The 13,957-nt window shown below is 39.7% G+C and overlaps 1 protein-coding gene across 4 annotated transcripts in view; it reads left to right on the top strand.

Moving 5' to 3' along the window:
* The window catches only part of LOC131793123 (GRIP and coiled-coil domain-containing protein 2), a 45,620-nt gene extending 36,084 nt beyond the window's left edge, over positions 1–9,536 (top strand). For all 4 annotated transcript variants that reach the window (XM_066168182.1, XM_066168181.1, XM_059110523.2 and 1 more), the window contains 16 exons: positions 790–952; positions 1,348–1,448; positions 1,953–2,030; positions 2,470–2,517; positions 2,656–2,787; positions 3,371–3,447; positions 3,664–3,717; positions 3,846–3,968; positions 4,386–4,488; positions 5,385–5,579; positions 5,664–5,708; positions 6,117–6,222; positions 6,337–6,419; positions 7,090–7,163; positions 7,464–7,639; positions 8,182–9,536. In XM_066168182.1, the coding sequence (XP_066024279.1) occupies positions 790–952; positions 1,348–1,448; positions 1,953–2,030; positions 2,470–2,517; positions 2,656–2,787; positions 3,371–3,447; positions 3,664–3,717; positions 3,846–3,968; positions 4,386–4,488; positions 5,385–5,579; positions 5,664–5,708; positions 6,117–6,222; positions 6,337–6,419; positions 7,090–7,163; positions 7,464–7,639; positions 8,182–8,255 (1,632 nt within the window). In that variant the 3' untranslated portion in view covers positions 8,256–9,536. The remainder of the gene's footprint in view (positions 1–789; positions 953–1,347; positions 1,449–1,952; positions 2,031–2,469; positions 2,518–2,655; positions 2,788–3,370; positions 3,448–3,663; positions 3,718–3,845; positions 3,969–4,385; positions 4,489–5,384; positions 5,580–5,663; positions 5,709–6,116; positions 6,223–6,336; positions 6,420–7,089; positions 7,164–7,463; positions 7,640–8,181) is intronic.
* Positions 9,537–13,957: the final 4,421 nt, after the last annotated feature.

Raw genomic sequence — 13,957 nt, 5'->3', positions numbered from 1 at the left:
AAGGAACAAAGGGATAGGAAAAAAGTACTTAATCAACATGAAAATATCGAAAATTTTCACCTAATATAAGACAAAAGCCGAAGGCAAAATAAGTTTCGAATCTCTTCTCAACATCCCTATATTTCTAAGTTACCTGAAGAAACAAAAAGGATTTAATTGTAATTAGCAGAAAGTACATTTTGAACTCGGTAGTAGAACAACAGAAAGATGTTATTCTTTTGGTCAAGAGCTTGGGACAAAGGAAAAGACCAGAGCCTCCATAATAAATTAAATTGCAAACCTTTGGATTCTGCGCTACGATGCGTAACCGGTGAAATAAAAAAGTCTATGGTGAGATAGGTCATTTCAATAATCAACGTCAAAATGAGTTGACACTTCATGTTTGAAGAGTCCTATTTATGTGTAGAATAACATTCCTGTTTATATCGCACTCAAATCATCAACTAAACCCCCTTCCCCTATTCAATGTTGCTGTATGTATTCAATATATGTTGCTAAAAGTTCATGGAATCACGATACAATATTGTTTTTGGGAGGAGGGGTGGTGGTGAATAGGTTAAGTTAACAAGGGCAAAAGAGATAATTTGAAAAGTTAGGGGATTGAAAACGTCAATGTGTCAACAATTTTGTCGCCGATTGTTAGCTTTATATGTCTATACTAGTATACATATATTATTATTTCTATAATTCTACAAATTAATTCATTGGTTTGCCTTCCCTAGGATTACTGAGTTGTAGAGTCAGGTTTCCCTCGTTTATTCCTGAACTATTTTTTGTTAAAAAATGCAGGAAGCCAACCAGAGCAGCCTGATGAGCTTAGAGATGGAGGACTATCAGAAATCCCTGGAAGCGCTGCAGAACAAACTCTCCGAAAAAGAAAAGGCTTTACAAGATTCACTGGAGGAAGTTTCTCGAGTGGATAAAAGAGCAGATGACTTTAAAACTCAGATCGGTGAGTGAAAGGAAAAAAAACTGATTTAGATGAACAGCTAGCTGAAACACGCCATTCCAAGACACCTTAATCTTTTAACTTCCAAGATCTGATTGTTAAGTCTCCCCTATAGCTGCTACACATTTCCTCGTAAATAAGTTATGAAAATCTGGTGTTAGATCACGATAGTAAATTTTACCTGATACGTTCTACAATTCTCACTACCTCTCTGCCGGTTAATGTATGCATATTATAGGGAGAAGTTTCATGTTAATCACTTTTGCGAGGAAAGGGTTAAGTTATTTGCTTGGCTAGATTTGACCTTGTCTTCCCTCTTCCGCTCGCTGTCTTAATGCTCCGTCATAGCGTGAGATTCTTCACCACTTCATATCAATGAACTTTTGTGTTGGTTGCAGACATGGTCGACAATCAACGGCAACAAGCCGAGGAGAGAGCCCTGAAAATGAAAGGCATGCTGGTGAAAACGAAGAAAGAGCTTGCAGAGGCCAAAAAGCAGGTGCGAGTACTTCCTAAGGCCTAGGAGAGGATCTCATTTTGTTCCCTTGTTCCTACTTTTCGTGAACGCTCGGTCGAACGCCTTGTTTCCAATAAGGTTCCCTTGTAGCGCTTCGAGCTGCCAAGGAGCCCCCAACCCCCTCTTAAATAAGCCCTCTCCCCTCCCCGTTCCCCCGAAAAAGGAAGTTTTGATTAAAAATGCAGGGCAAGGTAGTAATGGTATGATAATGCTAGTTGACGTTAAAATATACTTTTCTTGAACGTCTCTCCTAGTTTCCTCTTAAATCTGCTGGTTTTCCAACAAAGGAAACGATTTTTTTAATGTGCGATTACCCCTACCTACAGACATTAGCACGACCTGGTGTAGCGTTACTTATTCCTGAATAATGTGACGTGACGCTGCCTTGCGTGACACAGCTTATTGTAATAAATTCCAGGTATAGACAGCATAGGCAACATTCGCACACTTTAAATGAGTTCACCAATTGTAACCTTTAAATTGTAGATTGTAGAACAAGAGGTGATTGAGTCACAATTGAAAGGACAGTTGGAATCCGCCACTCAGGAGGCAGAGCAATACAAGGTTAAAAACTACGTGAATTTCACTTTGGTAAAAGATTTAAGCAATTCATGTGTCGGGGTTCGTGGAACATCCAAAAGGTCCTGGAATTAAATAGTATCATTTTCCTGGCCAAGAAAGTCAGGGAATTTGATTACAGTAATTGTTGGAATTGAAAATGAGTAAATATGGTATTTTTGAGAACATCTGAAAAAAAAAAACCGATTCATTTCATGAGTGTCACCATACTATTTTGGAAGCAATTTCTTGGTTGTAGATCATGTTAAAAATCAGAAAAGTCCTCGAAAAGGGCTGGGAAAGTTATGGAATTTTCTGTATTTGGAGATGGAGTGAATCCGGCTTACTTTTTGCGAGTGATATATAGTACATGATATATATATATATATATATAGTGCATTATATATTTAATGTATTATCGTTTTTAATTTGCGTGATTTTACAGGTTGAATTGTCCTCTCTTACGGCCGAAAGCCAAAGCTACCAAGAGCAAGTAAGTGTACCTTTTAAAGGTAAAGAAGAACAGAAATTGTTAGTAAACAGGAAGTGAAAACAGGTAGAAAAACATAAAATTTAAACCATAATTTGCTCGTCAAATAAGCTCAGAAATCAATGTTATTTTTTTCCACAGCTTCGTTCTTCAACGGATAGCAACAGGCGAGCTGTGGAAACTTTGGAAGGTAAATTGTCCAAAGTGAAAGCAGAGTGGGAGAGTTCCAAACTGGCCCACGAAGCCACGCGGGCTGAGTTTGAAAGTTACAAGGTAAGTAGTTGACATAGTTGATCGAGAAGTTACGAATGCCTTGTGATCGGTGGTCGTTTGAAATAAAACAATAGTAATTGTAACGGATGATCAGAACAATTGAAATATCACAAAAAGCCGATGAGAAGTGCAAGTAAAAACGAGCAAACTGCTCGGAGCACAGGAAAACGCGAGTGACCAGCTGGTTCGTGCATTTGTCATATTGTCAAAACTAAAGTAATTGCAACGGGAGATGATAAGAGAGGTAGATATCCCGAGGGATCAGCTACAACTCCGAGCGCAGGAAAGCGCGAATGCGTAATTTTTGTGTATGTTTTTCATAATATCAAAACTAAAGTGATTGCAATGGCAAATGAGGAGATGATGTAGATAAAAGCAAAACCGGTCAGAACTGGAAACGCGGGAAAACGCGAGTGGCTAAAGCCTTAGTTTGCCCTTGATTAGCAGGTTTTTAGACCAATCACGGAGTGGAGTAATTAGGAAAAAAACCACGTTCTTCTTTTTTAATAAGAAGAATTTTATTCATTTTTTTTTGTTATCAGCAGTTAAAGTTTTGGTACGCTTTCTTGTTTTTCCGTTGCAGACTCGTGTTCACAGTGTCCTTAAACAGCAGAAAACCAAACCTGCTCCCCAGCCTCCTGAACTTGAGAACTCTGAGAGGTGTGTGTCAAACTTTGTTTGGATTAATGATGATATATGACCAACAGCACACCTACCCCTCCCCTAATCCAACAACAGTCAACTGATGACAAGATAGGGTTGATGTTGGGTCAGGGGAGGGGTAGGTGCGCAGTTGTACAGATATTGACATGAATATCTTTTTTTCAGTATTCTAGTATTTTTCAGTTCAATTCACTTTCCCCATTTGATTTTCAGGACTCGTTTAGAACAAGGCATTGAACAGTTGAAAAGCAAGTTGCAGGAAGCCAAGTAAGGGAGAGATGCAGCAGTCCTGATTCTATGTGTTATGTTTTTGACTCTCACATTATTTCATTTTACGTCTGTTTGGATTATTTAAACTCAACTGATCATGCTCACTTTTCCTGTTGCTCCTCAAGCGACAAATATAGTATGCTCCAAAGCGAATATGACGAACTGGAAGGCGAGCACGAGCGACTAACGGCTCGACACAGCAAGTTGATACAAGATATCGATAACAAAGAGGCCCATTGGAAAGATAGGTCAGTGGTGCATAGCACATGGAACACACGAGTGATAGTTTAGTTGTTACTTTTCCTTTGGCTTTGTTGGTATTCCTGTGACCCAAGAGAATCCTATAACTCGACTAGGGGCTGACAGTCTGACAACCAGTGCTAACGCCCTTATTAAGTGATACTAAAGTACTTCAAAATTTTACTATAGTTGAAAAACAGTGCTCAGTGGAGCCAGAAAAAGAAGGGAATCGCGAAGTACAGTTAAAACATCTTTGCTGTCCTATGTTCGCGATAAACAAAACTTATCTTTACCTGCAAGTGTTTCCCTGTTCGGAACACTGATGAATAACGTTTTTTATGGTCTGGGTAATGCAACTTGTTTAGAGTGGCACCATCCAGCAGTGGTTGTTAACGGATTATTCTTTTCGTTTCGTAATCGTACAGGTTTGAACGGCTGAAGTCTGAGCGAAGCAACACAAACGAGGAGCATCTGGCTGCGATAAGACACATGACCCTCCAGAACGAGTCTGTCGCCGCCACATTCAAGGTTTGTTTTAACCCCGAATCCCTTAGAGTGACTAGTATTTAGTTTCTCCTCACAATATCACCCCTGAATTACTTATTAAGGCCACGAGAATAAAGGAAATGATCACCAACTTTAGAAGCTGTCGATTGTTAAACAAATTCTCCTTCTAAGCACCTTAGGCAATTTATAAAGAACAGTATGAAGAATATACATGCTGATGTTAGGGTGTAGAGGATTTAGAAGAAAACCGGGCGTGACGTGCACTCTGACATTTTTAAATTTAAGCTCACTTACATTTAGTATGCACGACAAACGCTTAGTGGTACTGCCTTACCGTTTCGTGGTGTTCTGGCCGATTACTTTTCGGAGATTTTTTTTTTGATAACATTGTTTGAGACTACGAACGCACGATGCTTTGTTGTGCTCTACATTGTATTGCTGAGGAATCTCGAGATTACACTTTGCTTATCATGTGCTGCCGGCAGAGCAAAGGTAGCCAGGGTAGCCTGTATAGACAGGTTAGGTTTTTCAAGCCAGCAGTCAAGATAACTGAGACATATTCACAATAACGATTACTCTACCTTGTAAGTGCTATTTTTATTAGGTGGTTAAGAGCTCAATTCTAATGTCAGCTTGTAGTAGAGAGGAACATTGTACTATGAAGCGGTTTTGTGGTGATGGTATGCCGTGGTTTTAAGAAAGTCTTTTTGTGTTGAGGTCTTTTATTTTCCATGCGAAAGTTTGGAAGTTCTAGTAGAAATTCCAAGAAGTTCGTTTTTTTTTTTAATTCAACTGTCTAATCAGGAGTCTAGTACGATAATTTTCTCGGAAGAGGCTTATCCGAAACGATGCTTTTGATGGAATTAATGTCGGGTGATGAACTGCTTGTCTAATATTATTTTTATTCCGCTTCGAAGGAAAAACTTGAAGTTATCGAAGGAGAACATCGAGCCCAGTTAGCTAGCGTGCAGCAGAAATTGACTGAAGCTGAGAGTAAGTTAAGCAGGTTACAACAGGAAAAACAACAACATTCCCAGCAGTCAATTGTGAGGTCTCGCTCACCACCAGACCTCGCGCTGCAAAGGGCAACGGAGGAGCGGCGGCCTGGGGAGGTGGGTGTGATGATTTTGTTGTCTGAGTGTCTATGCCTTTTCAAAATAAATCATTGATTGATTTTGCCCTACTCCTCTGTACAGGGCATGGACCAGAGTGAGTTGGCAGAAACCGACTCAGCGCCAAGGGTGAGTGCGCTTTGAAAGATGTGTTGTTCCGTTTGCCATTTCTTGACTTAGAGTAACACGACAGAAAAACTTTATTTTGAAAGAGCAAATTGTCTTAGCTACAAGACTACGGTAAATTATATACGAATCTTTTCAAAATAAACTTCTTAGAGTACAATTTAATCTCCTGAAACTTTCTACAAATCCCTGGACAATTCTCCGTGCTCAAAAACGCACGTCGGTTACATGATTAGGAAAAAGGGACATGCCAAGGTAAATTCTTCACATTTTATCCAATTAAATTGTCCATGAAAAAAGAAAAGAAAATCTGCTGCGCAAGTTGGACACAGCATCACTCAGCCAAGTTTGACCCATTGTTGTGAGACGTAGTGTGATGTGTAAAAAAAGAAGACTTTTAATTTTTTCTAGGTCAATTCTACTCCTACCACTCCAGTGACACCGACCATCGCCTCAACTCTTGAGAAGATCCTTTCTCCAACGTCTCCGACTACTCCTACTTCTCCAAGAGATGAAGGTGGGTACTATAGAAAAGCTCAAAACTTTTGTGCACACAAATATGTTGGAAATCTGCGTTTAAAAGATCAAAACTAATGACTTTTATTCTTGTGGCTCTTTTTTTTCGTTCTAGCACTGAGAGGTCCTCCCCTGGACGAAAATCTGCTACTCTCGAACATTGCAACTGCCAACAAGAAAGTGGAACATCTGACCGAGGTAACACAGTGTTTATTGAGATCTTGTTTGGTTCGTATTGTACTCTGAATTACCACTAGAATGGTTGTGTTGGGAAACATCCTATCATGTTTTTGAAATCGAAGATAGTTAAACCCGTTGGTTTCTTGTCCGTGTTCTTGATGTGGTGAATATGCATCGTTTTCAGACATCTAAAAAACGCTACTGTCTTTGATGGAAAAGCATTCGACAGTGATGGAGCAGGAGGTTATGGGAGGGGGGTTGATCAAAAATGAATTACCTGCCTTACTTCCATATTTGCGCCGTTTGTGTTGATTGTGACGTCATCCTTTTTAATCAGTCTACTCGAACACAGCTTAAGAGCATCCGCAGTATTGTGCACTTTGCAGAATGTTTTTACAAGATGCAGTTTCGCTGACTGTTTTCACTGGATATGTGTGGACAGAAAGCCAATAAGGAACGAACCTCCGTTTTCAAGAATAGTTCTACTCCGAATAGTATTCTACGAGATAAGGAAAACTGGGAATGGTCCCTATTCTTTCAATGTATTTTGTAATTTGTCCTCTTCAGTCATCTCAATTTCTTATTCAAGATGTTCTGCTGGGACAGCGGTCAATGCTAACGTGTTGGTGACGAATTGTCCTGAACATCCTGTTAAGAATGAAATTCAGAGTCTAATTTTTTTCTTCAGTTATTGCGTGAGAGTGAAGCGAATTCCATGAGACTGTCAGAGCAGGCGAAGGTGTTAAAGGAAGAGATAAGAAGGTATTTAAATAAGCCGTTAGAGTCCGAGTGTTTAAGTTGAATTGCGGTGAAGACTTTTGTTTCACTTCTTTTATTAGCTCCTATGCCATACCGTCATAACTTTCTTGCCTCAAACCAGCATGTTAGATACTGAAAAATCCAACGATCCAAATCAAATTCGACCTGGAATTAGTGGACAACGAAGCGTGAGGTGGATGGTGAATGTAACCTTGTTACTTTCCTCTCCCTCTCCTCCCTCTCGTTATAGTTATTGTCTTTGTCGTTACTTATGAATTCGTTACTTTTAATTCTGTTTTTAAGACTCGAAAGAAACCAGGAGCGAGAGAAAGAGTCTGCAAACTTAGAGTATATGAAGAATGTCATATTACAGTTCCTTAAGTGTCGTCCGAATGAACGGGAACACTTAGTTCCAGTCCTCACCACCATGTTGAAGCTCAGTCAGGACGAGAAGGAATTGATAGTTCAACTTGCGCGAGGTATGATGTGGATACATGAAGTCACTTTAAAAATGAATTTATACCAAAGCTTTTGCATCTCCAAATCAGGCTCTTCCGCATCACATATACGGTTTACAATGCACACGTTTTACGACCTGTTTCATTCTTGACCGTACCTTCATACGACAAGGGTTGAAACACGGAAGCAAAGCTAGTTCTTTGTTTGAACCCGTAAAAACAACTGATGCTGTTTTCAACCGTCGTTTTTTCTGAGGGCAACAATTCACACTTTGCAGAGAACAATCAGAAGCCGAAATGCGAGGAAGGTTACCCTTTCACTCCCTAGATCTCGGTGGTAATTCTCCTTTATGTCTGCCGTGCTATTCTTCTGCTGTTAGTTTGGAGAATTTGGCTGTGGATCTACTAATAATCTTCTAATTCATATTTTACTCTATTCTTACCACTTGTCTCCTTGATATTGGATATATACATATTGTTAGGAGAAATTCTGTTTTGGTCACGCATGGAAGTTAAAGGTTTAATCCTTCTCGCTCCATGACTTCAAGTGCTTTTTTCTGTAGGAGCTGAAAATGAACCAGGCGAGGAAGGAGGAGGTTGGAGCAGTTACGTCTACCGCTGGACATCTTTTACGTAACAAAATTGTGCTGAGGGTGAGAGTAAACAGAGAGTAACCAGAATATGAAATACTTAAAGTTGTGTTAAGAAATTGTTACCCGCAATTTAAGGGTATGTCGTTTTATGAAGAAAACAAAAAAAATCCTTATAGCTCTGAAAATAGTATTTCGGATTTGAATGAAATGAGAATATAGGAGAGGTAGAAAAGGTGTGGTTTTCTTTCAATCAGAGCAGTCCTTTGCGTTGGTATACCGTGCACATAGTATTTGTTTTCAATTTCTGTTTTTCTAGCCTTCTTGTCTTATTGATTGACATGAAAGAAAAGAAAAGAAAACATGCGCTGGCAACGCAGCCAATCGGATGCAAGTGAAAAACCAATCAGATAATGATCACGTGATGTACCTTTCCTCGGTTTTTGTTGCAAAGATAAACGGTAGATCACGTAAAAGCAATGAACAGAGCTTTATTTTCATGAAAAATTCTATCTCGGCTTCTATTAAATGTAATTGCGTCGAGAAATTCTTTATTTGATTAAGATGATAAAGATGATAAATTTATTAAGGCGTGGATAATGTAACCATATTTTTACAAATTAAATGCAACAGTTTGAACGAGGTCGTGAAAACAAGATAAAGCGTGTAAAGATCGGGAAATATTATTCAGATTTAACTCAAGATCGTAAGGCATTCATTAGTCATAATTTTCCTTCCTTGTTAAGGAATTCAGGATGTCTCCTTCCGGTGCATGTATTTATTAACACGAGATAAATTTTCCGACAAGAATGAGTCAAATATTTCATAGAAGAAATAAGTAACTTTGATACCATCTCGCCACGGCCGAGATTTCAGTTTATTCTTCTTAACAAAGTTTTTGGATCCGTGTACCTTTTCATATTATTATGGCTGACAGAAAAGTTGAAATAGAATGGTAGATGAAGCGCAACTAAAAGCTATTTTTCCAGAAAACTTGTTAATTTTATCACTGAGGTTTTTCCCCTATTCCTACACTCAGATTATTTGTTTGATTGCATTTATATAATTTAGAATATTAACCGACGCAAAGTAGAGTTGAAGTTTCCTCTGCTTCAGTTCAATTCTGGATACTACGTCACAAATGTTATTTATAATTGTAAATAACAATGTGAAATATTAAAAAAATTTAAATTTTAATTGTGGATGGTACATCAATTAATATCAATTACAAAATGAATTTCGATTAAAATGCAAAATTTTTCGGTGTCGACCATCGATGTTATTTATTGTCAAATGATATAATGTAGAGACTAGTTTGGTAAATAAAGTCGTCCTTAAACCGAAATGTGGCTTGTGTTACGTGGCAACAAACAAACAAAAAACGTTTCCCTGGAGAGAAGGTGGGAAAGAGGGAGGCGAGGCCGGGAAAGAGGGGGAGGGGAGAAGCCAGGGAATATAGGGGTTTGGGGGGGGGGGGCTAAACGGGTATGCGTTCCCAGTCATAATACAATTTTGGGATGTTGAGTCAAGGTTTGCATTTGCAATTTTACTATTTAATGTCTTGAAAGAGTCGTTTGTCTGGGCCGAATGCTTTGAACTGAGGTATGTATATGTGTCTCTAACAACTGTTTTTGAATCTTATTTCCAACCTTGCAAAGGTTGGTAAACCAACATTTTTACAATTATGACTGAAACATGGTAGCGAAATAAACAGGATGTTTTATTCAACGGGGTCAGGTTCTTAGGGCCTCGGTGAATTAGCTCCCTCTTTCCCCCCCCCCCCATACTTTCCCATGGTACCCACGGGAGTTTGTCCTCTCCTTCCTAAAGCGGTAAAGCTTGATCAGGTTGTTCTGGGTGGCCTGTAGCAATCGCTACTTAACCATCAAGTATAGCGCACCCTGTTTACCGTAAAAGCGCTTGCTCCAATAGCTGCATTTTCTATCTGGCTTCACCGCATGTGTTTGTTCCACCGAACAAGATTTGGATGATGTTGAGTGAAACTTTTCAGGGAGTGACAAAAGCGGGACAGGCCCCGATGATTTTGACAAGCATGTTTTGTCAGCGGCCACACTCTTAAGTTTAAATGCCACTATTCAAAAGCATTTAACGTAATCGTTTTGGTTCAAGAGAGCATAAAATATGATTAGTTTTGGCTCCAACAGAGTACAAATCAAGCAGCCATCTAGCCGAGTAAACGTTTTGAGTGGTTGTCTAGAATATTTACTGGAAAACAATTCCCTCGAAGGCTCTCGTTCCTCTCAAAGACAAGTCGAACATTGGAATTAGGTATAGAACTTGTGTTGAAGACCGTCGTGGGGTTCATGTTATAAGTAAGCTCAACCACTTAATTTATTACACAGCACTGGCAAGTTGCAAGTCAATGTGTGTAACAGTTTCGAACCTTAATCCATTCCCCTTTTTTTCTTTTTCTCTTTTTTTTTTTACTACAGCCTTTTAACGATCTTTAATCTCGCCACTTTAGCAATAATAACCAAGTGCGTTGTCTCTGGATGAGAAAAACTACAGCGCCCTCTGTTTATTTTGCGTTTCATCCTGAGCAAAATAACTGCGTGTTCTCTTTGTTTTACATCTTTCATCTTGAATCAAAAGTGCCTTGTGCTAACTGATCTCGCCTCTCCTTTAGAGGAGAATAACAGTGCCGGGATTATTTCAGTCTATTTTTCCCTCATGGGTAAATAACAAAGCGTCATCTCCATATATCGCTACAAGAGAACAACCCGTTGATATATTTACTTCATTTTGGCTTGGTTGGGTTGAAAGGTAAGGAAAGCTAGCTATGACTGAAGTGCTTTAGTTTATGCCGGGAGTCCTTTGACAGTGCGCGCCTAATCTTTTGTTTTTGTGCTGTCACATTCTGACTAAATAAAATATAATGTTTGGAATGCAATAAAAACGTAATACACGGCCTAAGGTCAGACTAAAAAAAATCTGAAGATGGCGATTAAGAGAGAAATTTATCTGGTTAACTTAGGGATCGGTCATTATTTATCGCCTGGGGGGGGGTCGGAGTATTTAGGGGGGGATCACATGGTTTTTTGAAGACCTTTAGGGGGGATCAGCCGTAATTGACAAGCATAATGGGGGGGATCAGACCAAAAAAAAGGAATTTTAGGTCGCGCCGGGACCCCGGGTGATTGCATTTGTAAATACTTTGGTAGGATTTGCCGCTGGGACTCTAAACCCCCAACCATATATTCAAGACCACGTTCAGTTGTATTTTGTATTATATAAACTCTATTCTAGCCCAGACACAAAACCCAAACCCTTTTACAGACCCTCCATTTTGTAAAAAAGAATCACTATCGTAGTCTTACATACACGTTTTTATTCAGGCACGATCTAAATTAGAAAGGTAATCAAGATTTTGAGAATGGAATACTTACAATTGCTCAAAATTGTTTCATAACGTTTCAGTTTGTTTTATAGAGAATCGTAATCTAAAATCATAAACTTTCATTATTTTAATACGCGGCCGAATGAAAACAACAAATAAAAAAGTGTTTATTTTGGTGAGGCTGTATCTTGTTCCGCTTCCGTGTCAGAATCTTCGGCAGCCCTCTCCACTGGCTCTTGCACAGTCTCCTGGTCAGATTCATCTGAATCCTCGCCCGAACTTGACCCTTTTTCAGCACCATTACTGCTATTCTCTTCGTTCATTCTGGCCACTACCACTTTCAAATTGCGTGCCAGCTCTGTTTCAAACACGCCTCTTTCCAAAAGCCATAGCAGAGGATCCAGGTGGAGACGCTTGACAAATCTCGCAGTGAATCCTGCATTAATACTTGAGACACATTTGTAAGTATTCTTTTCGAGTGAATCGAAAACCTCTTTAGCTACCTCTTTTGAGGTAAGTTTTTCTAGGAGAATTGCTGCTCGCTGATGCAACCTTTTCTCCTTGATTTTTTTCACTTTTCTCTTGTTTTCTTTTTTTCTTCGGGATTGGCCGTTGTTCCCCATGGGAGATGGGAACTTTCTCTTCAAGCTCATGAGGGTGGTCGTGAGCGCATTGGAGGCTTTCTGCAGTTCTTGGTGTATGGCCTTCACTCGCTCTTGAGCTTCCTGGAAATATTTGAGCTCATCACTTGCAAACGACCTTAAGGTATGCTCTTCTGTATAAAGGTTCTTTCGTCTGTTGTCGATAAATGAGAGCAAATCGGATGCTGAATTAAAGGCCTCATTGACAGTGGTCAAGGAGGACTCACACTTCGCCACATCACCACTGCCCTTACATCCATCCACGCCTGACATGAACTTCGTGATGTTTTGGCACACTCCCCAATTCTCGTTTCTAAGCAAGTTGTTTTCTTTATCGGAAAGGGCTTTTATCTTTGTGTTTAACTGCCAACGCATTTGCTGTTGCTCGAGGAGATACTGTTTGAAACCGGCTTGTTTACTCACGAATGAAGATTCATAAATCTGCGGTAAAACACTATTGTAGAATTTCAGCCTTTCTGTGTGTGGGTTGGGAAGAAGATATTTTTCCCACGGCTTCTTTTCTGGTGCTGAGTCGTTCCTCAGGACTTGTAGTTGCCCGGAGCGTCTAAATGACAAAATCGCCTGCTTGCGCTTCTTGGGAGCACTGGCGGACGTAACACCTACCGATCACATAATAAATGTTTGTTAAGGATTGCGTTACAAATTATGCACCATGTTGCCTTACGTTATTTGTTCATGGCTGGTTTGAAGCACAAGCCAATTATTTTATAGAGGCCTTCAAAATAATCATCTAAGAAACGATAACTCAATACCTTCACTGCTTGTTCCTCTTTGCTTTGATTCGCCTTGTATATGCATATGTTAATCATTTGAAGGATATTGAGATCCGAAAGGACATCAGAACAAGAGCAGCTCAGGAGCGAAGAAGGCAAGAGGCCGAACGAACGTACAAGGACTTTCAATGGGATAACCTCATCGAGGGTGGCAAAGTTGAAAAGTTGCGGGTAAGAGAACTAGACCTGTATCTCAACAAGCATGGTTTGACGACTGTGGGTCGGAAACTTGACAAAGTGAAGGCCATTCGATGTCACTATTACCGACAGAATAAAGAGACTGTGATAACAGAAGAACTGTTGAGTGATGAAGATGACGTGGAATCCGAGGATGAAGAATCCGAAAGTGGAGAGGCAGAGAGCAACGATGACTATGTTTTCGTGGATTTGGATGAACAGCCTGAGATTGGCACTTCCTCGACAATTCAGTTCGTATCTGACGAGCAAATATTTACCGTTGTGGTTCAAGGTCCATGAGACGTAAGTACCACTATTAAAATATCACTTGCATATTCAAAAAGTTATTTGGCGGTGGCTGGGAGAAAAGGGGGGGGGGGGGATCATGAAACTTTCCACTACCGATAAGGGGGATCTCTAAAAAACTAGATACTCTACGGGGGGATCAGGTAAATGCTCCGATGTGACAACAAAAATACTCCGACCCCCCCCAGGCGATAAATAATGACCGGTCCCTTACTAGATCCGTTTATTAAATATGATTTTGAAATTTATCAATTTATAAGAACCGCGTGAAAATAAAGTTAAGCTGTACTTTTTCCTTTAATTTGGTTACAGTTTCCGACAAGTTCCTGGCAAAAACAAACAAACAAACAAACAAATCCTGCGATGTTGTCATAGTTGATCTTTTTTTCCTCTTCTCACATGCAAATTCAATACACACCACGCCTTTCTTTACTCCTGATTTACATGTAAGCTGGCTGAGCGTGCCAAAAAAA

Source organism: Pocillopora verrucosa, chromosome 6 (genome assembly GCF_036669915.1).
Source record: "Pocillopora verrucosa isolate sample1 chromosome 6, ASM3666991v2, whole genome shotgun sequence".
Taxonomy (NCBI): Eukaryota; Metazoa; Cnidaria; class Anthozoa; order Scleractinia; family Pocilloporidae; genus Pocillopora; species Pocillopora verrucosa.
This window is presented reverse-complemented; position numbering and strand designations above follow the sequence as displayed.